Below are 18,712 nucleotides of genomic sequence, written 5' to 3' on the forward strand. Positions count from 1 at the left end.
CATGGAACACAATACCTTCAAAAGCATCACAAGTTTATCTCTTTCGGGGGTTTAGCATTTGGGATCAACATTTCTTTCCATGACTTTCGCCACAAATTTTGCCTTTTATCTAGCTAAAGAATCATTATGATTGGTCATAATATTACTCGCAACATATAATAGACAGGTTTTAGTGATGCCGCTAGCGGCACCAAATGAATGGTTAAGCTGAACTATAAGATTTTATGAAATAATTTCTATGATCAAATGTCCCTCTCTCTTGTTTATACATATGTAATGTACATTATCATAACACTATCACTCATTGATATCTGTACAGCACATATCATGTATCAAAAGTGAGCCTCGTTGGATTTCAAAGTGTAACCAGCGTCTCTACCATGGACTCTGCACATAAATACTATCTAACTCTCATATGACTCAGTTGTGGATAATTAAATTGTGCTTACTGCAGGCAAAGGACTACTTTAATACTTTAGTATACCACAATATTTAGGTCTACGATCTTATTCGTAACACCTAAATCGTAAAATGTTGCATTTCATACTACACTAATTGTTATTAATTATTTCTTTTATGCGTATAAAAAAATTTAAACGAAAAAAGAGGATATGAATTTTAAAATTTACTGACTGCTTAGAAAATGATAATAACCATTAGATTAAGTCCTAATTGTTACAATATTAGTATTAATTTGTGCATAATTATACATTACTTTGCACAAAGCATGATATGGGAATACACATAAAGTCTCCTCTCAATTTGTAAGATGCAACTATCAATGAACTATATTCGAGAATAGATTACTCTTTTAAGAGTATTAGTAGTCGCGCTTAACATAATTTCTTTTGCAAGGTAAATTGTATTCATTGAAGGTAAGAAGTATCAAATGCCGAGTTAAGTCTAAAGTCTTGTTCAAAAGACAAAATACTCATCTCGGCACATGACTTTCATTGGGCAAAAAATTAACAGCAAGAAGGCTTAACACAATAATTTTGGGGTTTTTTTTTTTTAACAAACATTTTGACAAATGTATTAATGCAGCAATATGCCGATCAACAAAAGAAGAGACTGGATTAAAGTTGCAAATTAAGCAAACAATTGAACAAACATCCTCCTACATAACAATCTATGTGCAAAAAAAGAGTTGATACCGTTAACACAATAAAGCATCTTATTTTCGACTTTTTGAGATTATGCAATCCTTTTTCTTTACTGAAAGGTAATGATCGAATCGAGCATCAAATCCATGTGTCTCACAAGTTTTAAGCATTACGATAAGAATTAAGATATACTAGCAGCTCGTATATCCTAGTTTAGTATCTTCATCCTAAGGACTAAGGAGATTGAAATTAATAACACTAAGTCATTTTGTTGCATATTTTACCAAATTAATTTGCCTGTTTAAACTTTGATGATGATCACCCTAAATAGAATGAAGAAAGAATCCTGCCTGCTTTAATGCTAACAATTGCCATTAACTAATTGTTTGTCGAAAAGTAAATTCATGAACCGACTGAAAGTTGAGTAGGCAGTGACGCAGTGTTTTATCAGACTTGAAAATGCAATGGGAGTAAGACATCTCTCCACCAAAAAGAACATGCATATGATTTTCAGAAATCTTTCAAAAAATTGAAAATTAGTATACAGAGATGATTGTTAACAGTCAAGCCAAGTCAGTAAGACGCAATGACTTTAGCTTAGAAATAGGCTTTTTGTAGGCACTATAGGTGAAGGACCAGAGAAAAGGTGAAACGCTTATAATTCTGAGGATGAGAAGCTCTCGTACGAAGAAAATATGAGTACACCAGGAAGGTGAGGGGTACACTCATATTATTGAAAACTACCAGGGAAAAACATAAGAAAAACAAAGACTCTCTTGGTTTTAATTACCAAAGCAAGCTTAAGAGAAACAGCTCTGAAATATACAGCCCACAAGATAAGCAACAGATAAAAGCACCTAACTTTTTTATGGCTAGATTTTCACGCTCTCACAGCAAATTGATTTCAAGCCAACCTAATCAGCTTCAAAACACCCCCAGCCATGGGCATCTAACCCCTCAGATAGATCAAAAACAGAAGGGGTAGGAAAAAGAGGAAGCGAAAAGAGAAAAAAGACAATACCTTGATCATCATCTTCTTCTCAATCACATGCTTCTACATTTCTTTATACTATCACTTTCATAGTAAATTTTGAGTCTCTTTTAAGTGTAAGTCCATAGGCTTTCTACATCTGAATCCTCCGGTGAATCATCTGAGGGTGGTGAGTTTATCCTGGGAGGGCTTATAAGCATTCCTTCTGCCATATTCACCAACAAATTTGGAAAGTTTAGAAGCGCTTCCTCGTCAATAAATTCCTGACCGGAACCAGACTCCATGCAACTACCTGACGTGGTACCCTCATTTTCAGGCTCGCCCTGATCCTGTTTTGAGTCTTTTGATGACCCTGTATCTGGCTTGGGTAGCCTGGAAGCGGCAGCACTAGCAGCTGCAGCCCGAATATCGCTTGCGGATGTGGAAGCCGCTTTTGGATACGAAAGAATCATATCCGGAAAGTTTAGATCCGTGTCGGGACCTTTTAGGGCAATAGCAGCCACATCATACGCGGTAGCTGCCATTTCAGGGGTCGGATATGTTCCAAGCCATATACGCGTCGTTTTACGCGGCTCGCGTATTTCAGATACCCATTTGCCGCTCCTGCTCCGTATTCCCCGATAAGTCGGATGCCTTCCGGAACCAGGCAGCGCCGATGATGAAGACCTGCCTGGAGATTGAACAGGCCTTGGCGTTGACACGGTGCTGGGTTTTGGAGATTTTGGCGATTGGTCTTGCGGTTGACCCAATGTCGTCCTTCCTGGAGAATGAACGAGTCTCACTAATGGGTTGTCTGGTGGGCTCGCTGATGAAGGTTTTGGCGACTGGTCTTGCGGCTGCACAAGAGAGGCTGGAGGGTCAGGGATTTGGACAGTTGGGGTGGATGGTGGCTGATCTTTTGGGGGCACATTGGTTGAAGGATTGGCCATATTTGTCTATTTATATGTATGGAATCATGCGTATGCAGTAGGAAGGGTTTAAAGACTTCATCGTTTGGATGCTGTTGGGTTGGGTTTATAAAGAGAAACAAACCAATGGGCAAAGGCGTGGGGAATTCGCGGAACTTTTTACAAAGCCAAACATTTTCCCATGACAGCATTACACTGGTGATGTGACGGTAAGGAGGAGGCTACACAGGGCACACGTATTAGGCACATAACTTAAAACTGATTAGCTGTAACTTACCTGTTTGTCCGCGCCTGCCCTTTGTATATCCAATATACTCCTCCTACTCCTACTCCTGCTCCTGCTCCTATCTATTCTAATCTATCTCTTTCAATTACAATCTTTGCTTTCTCATCTCATGGTTGGTGATCATAAATTTGGCTCATGCTTACTGCTCACTGAATTGTATGACTTTCCCCTTCTTTCTTCATTTATTAAAAAGGTTGGGCTGTGCCTTTCAGTAAAAAGGGGCTTAAAAGACCTGAGCCTGTGCGACTGATGCTCATATCATATATCTATCTCATGATAGTAACAATCATTACTCTTCTTCTGCCTTGCTTTCATTTTGCTGGTCATTTGCAGAAGGGCCTTTCTAAAGAAGTAGATGTATTAATAAGAACTTCCTTTGTAATTAAACGTTTTCAGTTTGTGCTCATCACTTGCCTTTCTAAATTCCCCCTTGTCAATCTCATGACTTAGAAAACTTACTAGTGCCTATTTTTAAGTGATTAATTGTCAAGCAACATACACTTTACATGCGGCTACCAGTATTAAAAATGGATCCTCTGTATCAGAAATGCTTAAATATGTTGATTTACATAAATAAACAATCCATTGAAGTAATACCTACATGTGCCCTGGACTTTATTTTGGCATGGTAGCATATATAGCTTGACTTATGATTCATGCCCAGATTTTTTATGCATAAACTTTTGGAATGAAACAATAAAATTTTCAAAGTTCTGAGTACGAGTACATCGCTATCAACACTCAGACAAGGATAGCTCTTTTTTTCACCATTTGAAATACACAAGGGTGGATCGAGTAGAGTTATTTTAGTTTTCCCTCTTCCATGTTCTCTGCCGCGACAAAATCATGTCTACCTCTATCATGTCTTGTTGAATTTAAAATTTTGAGCTACTTCTTTGTGCCTTTGACCCTACGGTTTACTCCTTTTCCCCCCTTTTTGCTAGACATGCTATATGACCTTACAGTTGTGTATATTCAGAGCGGATTGGTCCCCTACCTCTCAGTCTATTAAAAAGAAAAGAAAAACATACATGGAATGGGTAATTTGTTTTTGTTAGATGTATATCATCAAAATAAAGGCATAGATTGTCCGTCTCCCACGAAAAACTGCAGCTTTCAATAAATCTCAGTGCAATAATAGCTTTAGTTAAAACCTCTGCATTCTGGACAGAACAATTATATCGATAAGATTGGTCCATACATACATGAAATATAAGAAGAAAAAATTATCAAAGTTGGCCCATCCATAGTTAATAATCAGTTCATTGCTTCTTCCACCATTAAAATCTAAGGTCCCAACCACCCCATCGGTAAAAGGATCATGATCATCGGGTTTTATGTCTATAAACCTTCCGCTTGACTGCGACCCTCATAATTATTGATTTATCGTTCATTCCTGCAAACAAACCTCCTTCTTTTTTCTTCCCAAGGAGAAATTTTTGTGGTACATTCAACTACTTTTTCTGTTTTCAAGATTTTAGGGGAAGTGATGAGCATGTGGGAAGGCTGGGAGCAACTCACAAACAAGTGGGTTCCAATTGGGCAGAGGAGGTAAGTGACCTGTTATTGAAATTGTATTGGTGCAATCGCCTACCCAGTTGATTATCAGTGGGGACAACTCTCCTTTCAATCTCGAAATATGTCAGCGTTTTGCAGTATCTTCTCACATAGACTCACATCAGGACCTTTCTCTGCGCCTGCTGGAAAGGTACCAAAAATTATCATGAATACCAAATGAAGTTCATTCCAATTTCCAACTATTGAAATAGAAACCAGAAACCGTAAGCAGGATACATAGTTAGTATTATTTTCCAAAGTTTTGGTAGTCTTTTTTATTTACAATAAAATAATAAAGGAACTAAAAAGAAAGAGGCTCTAACAAGATCCACATAAAAAGCAAAAGGATATGGTCTACTTGAAACATCAAAATTATCAGTACTAAAAATTGTCAAATCATGGACTCCATGGTTGTTAATTGGTCCCCCACATTTACATCAATTATTACAAAAACATACTACTCCTACCATGTGGTTACAGTAAACTGTAAAAGAAAGGGAAAGGAGGGACTAAGCCTACAATAGGGGTAGGGGCCAAATTAAGAACCTCGTGCCCTGACCCCTGAGGAAGCAGTCTTTGCAAGATTCTGTTTAAGGTACGTTTAAAACTTGTAAGAAAATGTTTTGAAAGTTTTGGATCTTTCAAGAGCAAAATGGACTTATAAATCAACCTGTAATTCTTTGGGGTTTTGAGCGGCAGGGCAAATGGGCTTAATTCCCGTATTTTCATAGTAGAAACTAGAAGTTTTCTCTACCTCTTTCTTGTCATGTTCTTAGCTCAAGGCCACGGAGTCAATCTGAAGATCTTATTATCCACAGATAATGCCTAGCTGGAATTTTCTTATTCTTTTTTAATTATATAAAAATTAAATTAGAAAACAATCATATATCTCATGAAAAATAAATTAAAAGAGTAGGTAAAATTCTTCATCTTATTTTTCTCCAAATAAAAATAGATTTAATGCTTAAAATTATTATTGGTAAAAGGAAATTGATGATTAAAATTATTATCTGTAAAATAAAATTAATATGAGATCTATCCATGCTAAATCAAACAATTTAAACACGTAAAGGGTACAAAATTAATATAAGAATACATAAATATAATATGAAAAATCATAAGGACAACTAACATTTAAGTCCAACCTTCAATTTCAATATCAAGACCATTTTTTTTAATCCTATTTTTTTCCACTAAATGAAAAAGACTCTGCCGAAAGAAAATATTGTGTAGCCGTTAAAGGTAGTTAACATTGTTCTTATCCAAACCTGGAACACAAACACCAAACTACCTGGTTTTTGAGCTTCCCATCCATGGATCCTCTTCTCAAATCAAGCTTTCCAATCGTCACTGCAAACCCAAAATTCCTTACACCAAAACCTGTCAAACTTAAACCCTTCAAGGTCTCCATCAAACCCCCACCACCTGACTTCGATTTTAGGGCAGACATCTTAGCAGAATCAAGTGCCAGAATCGGAAAAACTCATCCTCAGCTGGCGGACTTGGCAGAGAATGGGACGTTGGTGTTGGTTGAGAAGCGGCAGTTCGGTCCTGTTCCTGCCTGGAGGACCGAGTTTGTGGAACCAGAGGCGATATGGCTGGTGGGTACCAGTCATATATCGCGGGAATCAGCTGCTGACGTGGAGCGAGTTGTGAGGGCAGTCAGGCCTGACAATGTAGTGGTCGAACTCTGCAGGAGCAGGCAAGCATTGGATTGTTCTTATTTCATTTTATAAAATTTTTGTTTGAACTTTGAGCTTTGAATCTGATTTTATTGGTGCTGTATACTGTTATTTCTTATTTGTGAAGAGTTTCCCACCGGGATTGGGTTGAATGCTTTCCGGAGAATGTGGAAGATTGAAATACTCTTTTTGAGCTTATTTGTCTGTGAATTTATTGGTTCATTACTAAATATACCTAATGGAGTTATAAACAGCTAATTGGGTAAGCCTGGACGAATCTTTCCTAAATTTGTCAACCATATAGAAGGGCTTTCTTCAAATTGCAAATCGAAAATTCTCCATCAATGAGATTTATACGACTTTAGGAATGAGTCAGCCACTGCCTGATGGGCTACTGAAAAAAGAAATAGAATGTCAGCAAATATTCATTCCACATCTTAACTTTAATTATTGCAGAGTTCATTTTCAGAGCTGGGATCATGTACACATCCAATGATGTTGACAATGGCCAGCAATTACGGTCAAATATGTTTTCTTTGAGTGGAACTGGGTTTTTTGGTGCTGTTGGTCGTAGCATAAACTTGGGTAAGCATTAATTTCTTCAATACATTTTTTTTTTTTTTTGTGTTTGTGAGTGTGCTAGTGAAAGGGCTTACTGTTTACATGTTGCTCATGTAAATGATAGGGGGTCAAACTGCTCTAGCATTGCGTCTACTTTTGGCACTTTTCTCTTCCAAAATATCCTCTCATGTCAACCGTCCTTTTGGAGATGAGGTTGTCAGATTCACATAAAGTAATCATCAAATTTGCTTCTTGTTCCGAAAAAAAAAATGTGCACCTCAACTTTTGAAAATTTTGGTTGATTTGCAGTTCCGTGCAGCTCGAAAAGCATCTGAGGAAATTGGTGCTCAAATAGTTTTGGGGGATCGTCCAATTGAAATAACTGTATGCACTTTTTAGTTCCAGCATATGATCCATAGATACTGAAATTTTCTTAAATAAACTTTATTTGGAAAATTTTGACCTTTATCTCTTGCAGCACTAATGCACAGCTTGTCCTTTCTTATGACTTATAAGGCTAGAATGTTTTCTTTTGAGATGCATAAATCACCAGGAGTTTTTTACTCCTGATTTTTTTTTGCAGCTTGAAAGGGCTTGGAATTCTCTGAAGTGGAGTGAGAAATTTAGTCTAGTGCTTTCAGTCGTTCATGGGATAACGTCACCATCATTAGATATATCTAGGAATGATTTCAAGGTTTTTCCCTTACCAATTTATATTTTCACATGGATTTATGTCCCTTGTTTAATTATTGAATTTGAATTTGTTTGTGCACATTTCAAAGTTTAATACTTAATTTAGATAAGGCCTTGGTCTATGCAGTCTAGGAAAAGGGAAAATGCAAGACCCATTTTGAGAATTTCTTCATATTTTCTGCAACTATCTAACAAGGAGACGTGCATTATGTTTTGAACTAATATATGATGAACTTTCCTGTGAGTTGGAGTAGAACATTACCCTTGGTGTTTTCACGCTACCCTTGATGTTTATATGCATATTGTGGCAAGGAGAGGAAGTATATATTGATAACGGGAATTTGGGGCTGATTATCATGGAATATACTATTTATAGAAGATGATAGGTTTTGGTTGGATATCATTGTTTAAGATCAAAGCTAAAATTTTGTGTTGTATTGGAAGAATTAGACTCCAAAGGGCTGTTGGTCATATTTTTCCCTGCAAAACTTTGGATCCATAAATGACTTTTACATGATGCTTGAGTGACAAAGTCATTCTAAATATAGATGTCAGTTATAGTCAACACTCAACAATGTCCTATAGTTATACAAATGAGCAAAAAGTGGCTAATGGTTACAGACTATGTGGCATAAGTCATTCATGGTAAAAAAATGATGATACTATATTCAAACAGGAAGGGCAAATATAGTAGAACAGAAAGAAATTATATGCATTAGCAGAAAGATACAAAAGAAGATATCTGTGAACTCTCTAGGTTAGCTAAAAATCTTAAATCTCTTATCTACAATATTGCATTGCAGGAACAGAACAGTGAAAATGATACATTTCAGCTGTATGAGCAGTTAAGCTGCTCATATCCATCACTTCTGCAGCCTCTCATACATGAGCGAGACACTGTAAGTACACATGTATTTGTACAAGTAAAACATTTGGAAACCTGATGTGTCCATGGATGATGCCTTCTCAGTGATGGACAAACAAAAAGAATAAACTTGATTTTATTTATCTTCTTATGTTTGCAGCTTACAGGGCATTCATATATTAATCAAATTCTTCAACTTGATAAACTACTTAATTTTTCCATCCTTTACTAGTTCAAGATTTGCTATATGAATGCAATATGTTTGTAGAACTTTTTTGGTTCTTTTGATCTTGTCACCCAAATTTGAAACTTGGAAGGCCTATGAATATGATTGATGATCCTCTAACAAGGTGAACTGCTGGTGTCATGTTTTCAGTATATCGCGTGGTCTCTAAAGCGGAGCAAAGCTGTGAATAACTGTAAGACGGTGGTAGGGGTGATTGGAAAGGGGCACATGAATGGTGTAATATATGCATTAGTATCAGATCAAGGAAACCTGCGGTTTAGAGACCTTGCAGGTAAGACTCCATCTGAGGCTGAGTCTAATGGCTGGGTTGAAGGTCATCTCAGGAGCTTGGCCAGAGATACGTTGATTGGCATCGTGTTGTGGGCATTATATGAACAGATTAAAGCTGCATTGTAGCATGCATACAGACCTATTATATGATCAGATTCAAAAATGAAGTTGCAGAAGAAATAGAAGAAGAATTTAATCATCCTTTGTTGCTAACTTTTTCGTTTGCAATACATGTGATTCAGGAAAATAATTAGCAATAATACAAAAATTAAAGTTTGATTTGTTAATTTATAGAGATTAGAAGAGCTCTTCAATTTGTAAGATGACTCTCTTGTCTAACCAATTAGAATTTATACATGGATATATAGGCGTCCTAATTAGTATTTATCCTGCAGAAAAGTGTTAATCCTCTGATTATTAAGGTAATGCTTTGATTGCTTTCAGTGGTATCCGAGCGAAGCTCTTTGATTTCGAGCACTCTTCCTCTCTCAATGTATTTATTAACAAAAGAATGTATAAATTCTATTTTAATTTTCATTATTATTTTGCAACTAATATAAGGGAGAATATCTATGATCTAATTATGATAGATACTTAAAATAAATTGGTTAACTTGAGGGTTCAAAATATATAATACTACGAAAGAGGTATTAAAAGAATATAATTTGCTTATATATGCCTGTTAGAACTTTGATAAAAATGGTCATTTTGGACATTTTAAACTATTTAGTTGCTACTGTTTTTTATTTGTATTTTGAAACGTGGAAAAGTTAAAAGATTAAAATCAGAGTACTTCATATAAAAACAAATTTATGAAGCATTAAAAAGATATAATACCTAAAAAATTCTCTTAAATTATTTAAAAATTTTAAATAAAATTTTATTTTTTTATTACTTTTAATTAAATTTTTATACTTTTATTTTGAAATAAATAGATCTTTATAATTAATTGTTAATTGACTGTCATTAATTAAAGTGTCACTTATTATTTTATGTCATGTGATACTGATATGGCATGTTAATATATTAGAATAGATGGTGAAATGACATGCTAACATAGTTATATAATATTTTTCATCTTCTATGTCGACGTTGCATGATAGAAAATGATAAGTAATATTTTAATTAATAATATATTAATTATAAGGATCAATTTAATTTAAAATAAAAATCTAAAAATTTAATTAAACTAATAAAAGAATAAAAATTTATTTGAATTTTGATGATATAAAAAGTTCACTTCTATAAATTACAAAAACAAGGAAAAAACAGTCATCGTATTGCTTCATGATTTTTCCATTTCAATTTCTCATTCATTTGTCTTCAGTTATAATCTTTTTATTATTTGCATTTGTTCTCTAATGACAAAACTAGAAAACAATAAAAATAAAAAAAGTAAGTGTCGCAGCCAAACGCATATATGAATATGTGAAGATAAACAGCTGTTTTGTTTTGTGCAGTAAGTAGAGGAGACAAAACAGTGTACACTAAACCATTGGTTTTATGCATTAAATTCACTCTTCATTAAGTAGAGAGACAACGCAGATAATAATTAGGTGCATTTCATTTATCTCCTTCCTGAGTTAAAAAATTAATTTGTCATGTAAAGAGATGAACAAGATTCTCAGCGTAACTTAAATGAGAGTCAAACCCTTTTTGGCCCTAACAATTTTATGTAATTAATTAATTTGGGAAAATGAAGCATTTTTAAATAATGGACCTGACAATTTTTATCAAAAGAAAAGGGTGGAAATTATTTGCTCTAATCCATCCAGTTAGGGAAATGGTTTTACAAACAGTGGGCAGAGAACACAGTTTTTTTGTTGTGTCTTTTTCTTAATTAAGGAGTGTTGTTTTGTGTTTAATCAGGCATTTGTCTGAATGGTAATTAATGGAGTAATTCTGGAAGGAATTCATGGGAAAAACAATCTTTGCCTTCCATTTTGAAGTAGCTACCAATTTTACATTATTATTGGATAAGCATGAGACAAATCCATATTTATTACAAGTTTACCTTTTTTTTTATGAGTTCTCGAAAACAAGCCCTATGACCAAACAAATAGAGTCGCACTGTTGCCACGTGCTGCTCTGTTCATGGTGGTTGCATTGTTTTGGTGTGAGACTTCTGGTCACAACTTTTGAAACAGTTTTTTCCTTCATTTATAAGTTGATCAAAGATTATTTATAGATTGTAGTTTCAAAAAAAAAGACAAAATTAAAAAATAATAGTTGAAAGTCTCAACTATTTAAACTTTTAGGAACAGGATGATCAAATAATTTAAATTTGAATATATAAATTTAAACTTGCTAAAATTCACATCACATTAATACAAATAAAAAAAAAAAACAACGTGTCATGCAGCAACATCATAGATAAGATATAATCATTATACCGTTAAATACAGTTATTTTAATCCACTAAACCGTTATTTTTATTTATTTCTGTCGTTTTCTACGTTTAATTATAGATTTAATTTAACAAATTGATAAATACATCAATTATATAAGTTTTAATTGCTTAATTTTTTCTATCTTCATGAATCTTTCTACCAAAAAATTGTTAATCAATTTCTTCAACTAGTATCTCCTATTAAAAATCTAGTTTGTAATGATCACTCCTTTGAAATTATGTAAACTTATTACTAACATTTTGAAGCTCTTCATTGAGTTAGCTTCTTCAACCATTTAATATACCTGATTATTTAAGTCCTCAGCTCGGTTTATTTGCACTCTCATATTTTTCAAAATGATGGATTTTTACAAGGAATTGATTGAACAAACTTTAGTTCACACATTTCATGAAAGCTTAAGCCTGGTTTCGAATTTATTCGACTAAGGTTTTTTTTTTAATAAAAAAAATTAATCAACAAAATAGCTTCTTCAACAATTGAAAATGTGGTAAACATGGTGATGAGGATAAAAAACGCCCCTAAAATGGAAAACATTTGCAATCTAGGAAGAGAGGTGTGAACATAAAGATTGAGAAATCCTCTTTACAATACAATTCCTTGTAAGAAACTCTTATTTTTGGTAAATTGCATTTAATCTAGATTCTGCACTGGATTTCTGACATTAATTAGCGTCAAATTCAGGGGCCTCAGAGTTTCATCTCATGTTCAAAACATGAAAGAACCTGGAAATCAATTTATAAAAAAAAACAAGAAGTGGGAAATTTTTTCCTGTGTGTGTAATTAGGCCAGTTTTTGTCATCACTCCCGACAAAACCAGACTTCCCTGCCATTTGTAGCACCTAAATTGCATCCACGCAGTTCTCACTTCTATTGGCTGCTCACAGTATAAGTATTCTCCATTGTTGCTTCCACTATTGAGTTATCCGAGCGAAATGGCTTCCAAGAGATCAATTTCAGCAGAGCATTCAAACCCTATAAACTCCCTCTTGAAAGTCACAATCTTGGTCGTGGATGATGATTCCACTTCTTTGGCAATCGTCTCTGCGATGTTAAAAGAGTGGCGCTATGAAGGTATAAGGAAGATCTTTTGTTTAGGGTTCTCCCTCTTCTCTTTTGTTAACTCTCTTGTTCTTACTTCTTATTCATAAACAATAATGTACAAAGGCTTGGTGCATGCATGCTAACTCTGTTCTATAGGCTAGCTACTTTCATTTCCACCTGCTTTTACTACTGTTGGTTTTCCATTACCTTTTCAATGGGTGTCCCAAACAGCTGTTTCAGTATTCTCTTTTAGACTAATTAGTTTATGGGCTTAAGGTTTATTATTTTTCCAACAATGGCTTTTTTTTTTCTTTTTTTTTCTTCAACTTAGAAAAGATATTATTAAAAATGATTTCTCTTTCAATCCTTTCTCATTTCTTAAGAAGATATCACCATTTTGATTATCTAAGTGGTATATGTCATATATTTCGTAGCTTTTCGTAGGCATTGCCTAGTCTTTCACTTAATCCAAGAGTGTTCTTCCATTCCCTATCGTTTTTAGAAGAACAACTTAGATGAGTCAAGAATATATATACATAAGGTTATCAAAGTTATGTATATGAATTTGTTCAAATTTTAATAATTTTTTTTCCCTCTAGATACGACACATAGACAAAAGTTTCAATGTTATTTTCTAATTAAGATACAATTTTAATTATAAGCCTTTTGTAGATCTCTCTATTTCAATGATTTATCAAGGATGTTGGTGGACATAGTGATGATGGGTATTTTCTTATTTTGTTTTCTAACAAATTTTCTATTTCAATCCTTTCCCTCCATTTTTCCTTTTTCAATTGAGCTCATATTTGTTATATTTCTTTTGAAATATGTTCAATGGATCATTTTATTAATCATGGTTGGCAAAAAGTTTATAAAAAGAAAAAAGGAAATGTAGAGAAGTAGGAAAGGTATGTCCCTTTCAAAAAGAAAACAAGAAAAGGTATTTCTTTCGATAATCATTAGGACAAACTTCCATGAGATTCGGTTAAAAAAAAAATTACATAAGATTTGACTCCACTTTAAATTTGTTTATTCACTATCCACCGAGTTAAATCTTTTTTTTCTACTTTTTTGCCCTCTCTTATTTTCTTTAATATATACCAATTAATATATAATAGGATGTACATACATGCAATTAATCAAGGTCTTACTTAATTCTCTTTGCTTTCATTTGATTCAACAAATTCTAATGAAGAAAATTGAAACCGCAACCCTTCATTAGTACCCAATTACATTTGTATACTCATAATATGTTTTTTTCGTATTTTAGTTGCAACTGTTAAATCCCCGGCGGATGCTTTGTCCACTCTTCGAGCTAAACCAGGAATCGACCTAGTGGTCACTGATCTACATATGCCTGGAATGAATGGGATTGAGCTTCAAAGGCAAATCAACCGAGAATTTAGAGTCCCCGTCATTAGTAAGTACACCATTTTCTCTATACAAATTACTGACTTTTATATATATTTTTCAGTATTTATTTTCTTAATAATTATGAATTATTTAGTGAAAGTATATAAAGAAAAACCAATGTATATTTCTGACTAAAAAGCCCTCTTTATTTGTTTAACTTCTATATGGTCATAATTTATTAAAGAATAAAGTTATAAAAGTACGATTGATTTATTTGTTAAATAAAGATATTAGTTCATAAGCCAACAGTTTAAGAAATTAACTTCATCTTATTATGCTGTGCAAAACAATGAATCTAGCTAGGTAATATGTGCAGTTTCATCTTATTTTTGAAATTACTGATTTAATGTAAATATATAACAAACTTAAAGGGGTATTTATCCTTGTTTTGTATGCAGTAATGTCCTCAGATGAACAAGAAAGTGTCATGTTGCAAAGCTTAGAGGAAGGAGCTGTATTTTTTATAGCAAAACCCGTAAAGCCTGATGATCTAAAAAATGTATGGCAATATGCAATTGCAGCGAAGAAAGGTAAATCCGTTGTTATTGAGGAAATTGCAAGCACTGAAGGAGAAGCACCGTCAGCGGGAAAAGTATCAAAAGACGAAGTAAGGTCTGTGGCATCGGTGAAGGATGACAAGAATAATGCTAAAAAGGGAACCAAAAGAAAGGCGTCAAGAAAAAGCAAGGATGATCAAGAAGACGTAACTGGATCTGCCCCAAAAAAGGCCAAGGTGGTTTGGACGAATTCACTTCACAACAAGTTTTTGGAAGCCTTGAGACAAATTGGCCTGGACAGTACGGGGGATTTATCTTTGCTCATCATCTTCTATATATTTTGTTTATCCTCCTTTCTCTATTGTGTTGATAATACGTGATTTTATGATGCCTGGCTTCAATTTCTGCCGACTGATGATGATTTTGGTTGTTTTCTTTCAATGTTTAACTTAAGCAGAAGCTGTCCCCAAGAAGATTCTTGAGATCATGAACGTGCCAGGTTTAACCAGAGAGAATGTGGCTAGCCATTTACAGGTATGGTTTTTGCTACCTATATATCTTGTTATGCTACCCCTTTATTATCATTTTTCTCTGGTGCTTTTACCAAACACAAACTTAAATATATAAAGTTGGAAAAGCTAAAGAGAGACTTTTATAATTATGAATTTATAGTTGTAATTTTAGACAACTTATAAGATAATAATAGAAAAATCATGGATTACGTGAACACATTGGAGATATTACTAAACTCTTTTCTTCCAAACATAGGAGTAGCTGTGCGTCAAATGGTAAAGAATATGAGAAATGTTAAAATTTTTCATAAAAAATGAATAGTGTAACTAAAATTATTATCTATTATTTTTGTATCATTTATGAGTAGTTGGATAATCAAATATTGACAAAATAGTATTACTATAAAAGAATTATGATGACTATATATTAAGGATTTCCAAAAAAACTATATGATTAAGAGATGTATAGTCCCACTCTATTCATAGAATACACCCATGTATAAACTTTACAATTTTTTTGGTAAATCAAATTATCACTGTAACAACTTAATAATGATTTTGTACTACATAAAGTGATGAAGGCTCCTAATCACCACTAAGTTTAGAGTTATAGGTGAAATTCTATGACTAGTTATAATGAAAGCAATTAAAACTTGGAAAAAAGGAAAAAGAGATTTACTAAAAGATGAATGTGGGAAATGTTAAATCTGAATCCCATATTTTCATAGACATAATTAAGAAAAAACTGTGCTGTCCTTCCTCAATATGCTCTGACTGTTAATATATATATATATATATATATATATATAAATTTTTATATAAATGGCGTGAAATTATTGAAAGTGTTCTTTTTTGAATTGTGTTAAGAGAAGCAAACTATTACACTAGCAATCTGTTTGCAAGTCGATGTTGATTGGGTGATAGGGATCTCTATTAGTTGATGAAAGAAATTATAAGGAGTGGGTTGTTCTTTTCATGGTTAGAGGTTATGTGTATCAAAAATTTATTTATTGTGTGATTGTTCTGTTGATATTTTTGTGAGAGAGTTTTGCCTAACTTCCTTATATTGTTTTACGATAATATAATACATTAATTTTTACATCAGCAAGCATAAAATAAAATGGAGCTTAATTACGTACATCCATGATTGCAATGCATGAAAAGTATGTATGTTGAAAAAGACATTCACGTACTTATTGACGATTGAAATACTTGCTTGGAGTTTCTGCTCATTTAGAGTCTTCATGTAAGAAACTCTTGACACTTTCTCAATGGTTGGTATTCCCCTAACGCCTCCTTGCACTCGTGTAAATTTTTCAGAAGTACCGGATCTTCTTAAAGCGAGTAGCAGAGAGGGGTTGTTTTGCATCAAAGGCTTTCGTTGAGAAGATCCTTAGGTCAAGCTTTGCATCTGGCCATCCATTGTTGCTGAAAACTGCCCAAGAATATGCGCGATTGGCAGAGCTGCAACAAAAGAGAGGATTAACATTCCGACCAGAGTATGGAGGGTATGTTTCATATCAGAATGCTCATAATGCTGCCACCCATGGATCCGTGCTCTTTCCATATCAGAATGCTTCAAGCAGCAACTCTGCTCAGCGACATGCATGTGGACAATCCCATTTATTATTGGGCAATCAAGCTAATAACAAGCGACTGGTTTCTGGCAACACGAATCCTCTCTATCAGGGTAATCGCCTGGGTTTTGCAAATGGATCGAATTTCTCACTAAACGGTAGCCTAACCAACGCTACAAATGGCCTGATGAATGGTGCAAACTCAAGGCACACGTACCAACAGCAAATTCAAGCAAGGCAAAATTTTCACAGTGCTGGTTTCCCATCACAGTTCAGATTTGGCTCATCCAGCCTTCATTCTTCGAATTCTACTCTGGGAACTGGAAACATAGGAAGTATTAGCACTTCCTACCCTACTCTGAATTCCAGTTGCTCCAATAATAATAGCTATGCCGGGGTTAGATTGACTACTGGTGGACAGCTCATCGAAATGGGACAAACCCGTCTTAATGGTTGCTACGGCTCAATGGATGGAACTTACAATGAGGAAATGAATGTTGCAGCCATGGGGAATCAAACTTTTGGTTATATGGGTCAAGGAGGCTCCTCATCCGCAGGATTAAATAACGGCGCAAACCAAGTTTCACCAGCCAACACTGCAGCTAACACTTCGATGTTGCCTGGTCTTGACAATAATGGAGGAGCAAAGCATTATAAGTCTGGTCATCTGATGAATAATGCTCCTACTTTTGACAATATAACTCCTCAACAACTTGGTGACGGTTCCCTCAGCGACCTTCTCCTTGAGTCGAAAAACTATCAGTTCCCTTGTCAGGTACTAGACTTGTATCCTTCAATATTCCTTTCAAGTATTTTGGTTGAGCAAATTGGTACTATTCCCTCATTTTGTTTAATAGTAGAAAATCTTCTTATCAATCAATTGTTTTTGATTGGTGTAGCAACAAGATGGTGGAGATGGCGTCCAGAGTCCTGACTTTCTCAGCAGCTCAATATTTTCAGAAATCTTCCCCTCACTGGAAGAACTTCTGAATTCTGACTTCTCTGAATCGTTGTCCTTGGAAGATACCGCTCCTCAGAATGAGGAAGCTCTTGAAAAGGCAAGTTAACCATTTTCCAGATTCCCAAACGAGATCCTAACCCCCCAACCCCAATTTCCCTGTTTGCTCCTTTACTCACAGTCGTTGGTCGCCCAGGTTCAAAGTGATGATGGACAGTTGATGAACACCAGTGTTGGTGGCAGTGCATATCCTTCGAATGAATCTTATCCTACTAATTTTAATCAAAGCGCTAATCAGGCAAGTTCAGTTTCCGCCCTCTGTCAATAATCTGCTATGTAACTTCATACATAATTCAATAACCAACTCTATTGATTTTGAATGAATTTGGATGAAAACTACAGAACGTTTTCCTTATTATTGCTTTATAAGTTAAAACGAACTTTAGCCACATTCTCATATATAATCGGTTGTTATGTGTTTAGCAACAAAGTGGAGGAGATCAAGAAACCATCTCTGAGCTCAGCAGCGTATTCCAAGTAAACAATGCTTCTGCTTCTGGAGATAACGCATCAGACAATCAGGCATGTCATTATCTGTGAAGCTTCATTCTTTGAAATAGTAGAAAATAGTGGCGTACATTTATATCAAATTATATTTCTTATGAAAAACTTTCATGAAAAAGCTTTCTTATTCTTTGGTTTTGGCTCTTATTGCAGAACTGGGGAGACGATTTCGTAGATTCCTTGTTCAGCTTCGGCTCTCATTTTGAGTGAAAGCATAGCTGCAAGCATCGGAATTAAATCATGAAGAAAGCTCCAAGAAATTAGTTGATTGGAGTAAAATTAGACATATAGTTATGCATGACATATATATGCATATATAGTATGGTTTGGTTAATAAGAAACTTTGGACATGGGTTTTGCAGTTGTTTTATTTTGGTTTGTAATATAGTCTGTAGGCGTGGTTTGGAACTCTGCATTAGCTTTATGTAATGGAAACTTGAACTTGTTAAACTTGGCCTGTTTTATATATTTCGCATGTTTCTCTCTTTATCTATATTCTTTTATCTTTGTATAATCTAATTAATTAATGTTAAAAATTTAAGGATATTAATTATATGTAAATAGAAGAAGATGTGT

General features: G+C 34.4%; 3 protein-coding genes across 3 annotated transcripts; 2 read left to right on the forward strand and 1 right to left on the reverse strand.

The window, feature by feature from the left end:
- Window positions 1-1,859: 1,859 nt before the first annotated feature.
- LOC18605492 (Integrase-type DNA-binding superfamily protein) lies at window positions 1,860-3,089 on the reverse strand. Its single transcript, XM_018117547.2, has one exon. The coding sequence runs from the start codon at window positions 3,021-3,023 to the stop codon at window positions 2,205-2,207; it is 819 nt and encodes a 272-aa protein (XP_017973036.1). The 5' UTR covers window positions 3,024-3,089; the 3' UTR covers window positions 1,860-2,204.
- A 2,952-nt stretch (window positions 3,090-6,041) lies between these two features.
- Window positions 6,042-9,326, forward strand: LOC18605493 (TraB family protein). Its single transcript, XM_007038523.3, has 7 exons — window positions 6,042-6,547; window positions 6,997-7,112; window positions 7,213-7,301; window positions 7,398-7,472; window positions 7,672-7,782; window positions 8,585-8,680; window positions 9,023-9,326. The coding sequence occupies exons 1-7, from the start codon at window positions 6,159-6,161 to the stop codon at window positions 9,287-9,289; spliced, it is 1,143 nt and encodes a 380-aa protein (XP_007038585.3). The 5' UTR covers window positions 6,042-6,158; the 3' UTR covers window positions 9,290-9,326.
- Window positions 9,327-12,506: 3,180 nt separating this feature from the next.
- On the forward strand, window positions 12,507-18,346 carry LOC18605494 (uncharacterized). The gene is made up of 9 exons (XM_018117111.2): window positions 12,507-12,645; window positions 13,886-14,035; window positions 14,427-14,825; window positions 14,983-15,059; window positions 16,358-17,389; window positions 17,514-17,672; window positions 17,769-17,870; window positions 18,056-18,154; window positions 18,290-18,346. Exons 1-9 carry the CDS (start codon window positions 12,507-12,509, stop codon window positions 18,344-18,346), a joined length of 2,214 nt encoding a protein of 737 aa, XP_017972600.2.
- The last annotated feature ends 366 nt before the right edge of the window (window positions 18,347-18,712 follow it).

The sequence above is a fragment of the Theobroma cacao genome, chromosome 3, assembly GCF_053813885.1.
Source record: "Theobroma cacao isolate CCN51 chromosome 3, ASM5381388v1, whole genome shotgun sequence".
Classification (NCBI taxonomy): Eukaryota; Viridiplantae; Streptophyta; class Magnoliopsida; order Malvales; family Malvaceae; genus Theobroma; species Theobroma cacao.

Bases quoted from the DNA above. Each gene is read 5' to 3' on its own strand.
- LOC18605493 (XM_007038523.3), top strand. From the start codon at position 6,159: ATGGATCCTCTTCTCAAATCAAGCTTTCCAATCGTCACTGCAAACCCA. The intron at 6,548-6,996 runs GCAAGCATTGGA...GTTCATTTTCAG, and splicing joins GTCGAACTCTGCAGGAGCAG to AGCTGGGATCATGTACACAT. The intron at 7,473-7,671 runs GTATGCACTTTT...TTTTTTTTGCAG, and splicing joins ATCGTCCAATTGAAATAACT to CTTGAAAGGGCTTGGAATTC.
- LOC18605494 (XM_018117111.2), top strand. From the start codon at position 12,507: ATGGCTTCCAAGAGATCAATTTCAGCAGAGCATTCAAACCCTATAAAC. The intron at 14,036-14,426 runs GTAAGTACACCA...TTTTGTATGCAG, and splicing joins ATTTAGAGTCCCCGTCATTA to TAATGTCCTCAGATGAACAA. The intron at 17,390-17,513 runs GTACTAGACTTG...TGATTGGTGTAG, and splicing joins ACTATCAGTTCCCTTGTCAG to CAACAAGATGGTGGAGATGG.
- LOC18605492 (XM_018117547.2), bottom strand. From the start codon at position 3,023: ATGGCCAATCCTTCAACCAATGTGCCCCCAAAAGATCAGCCACCATCC.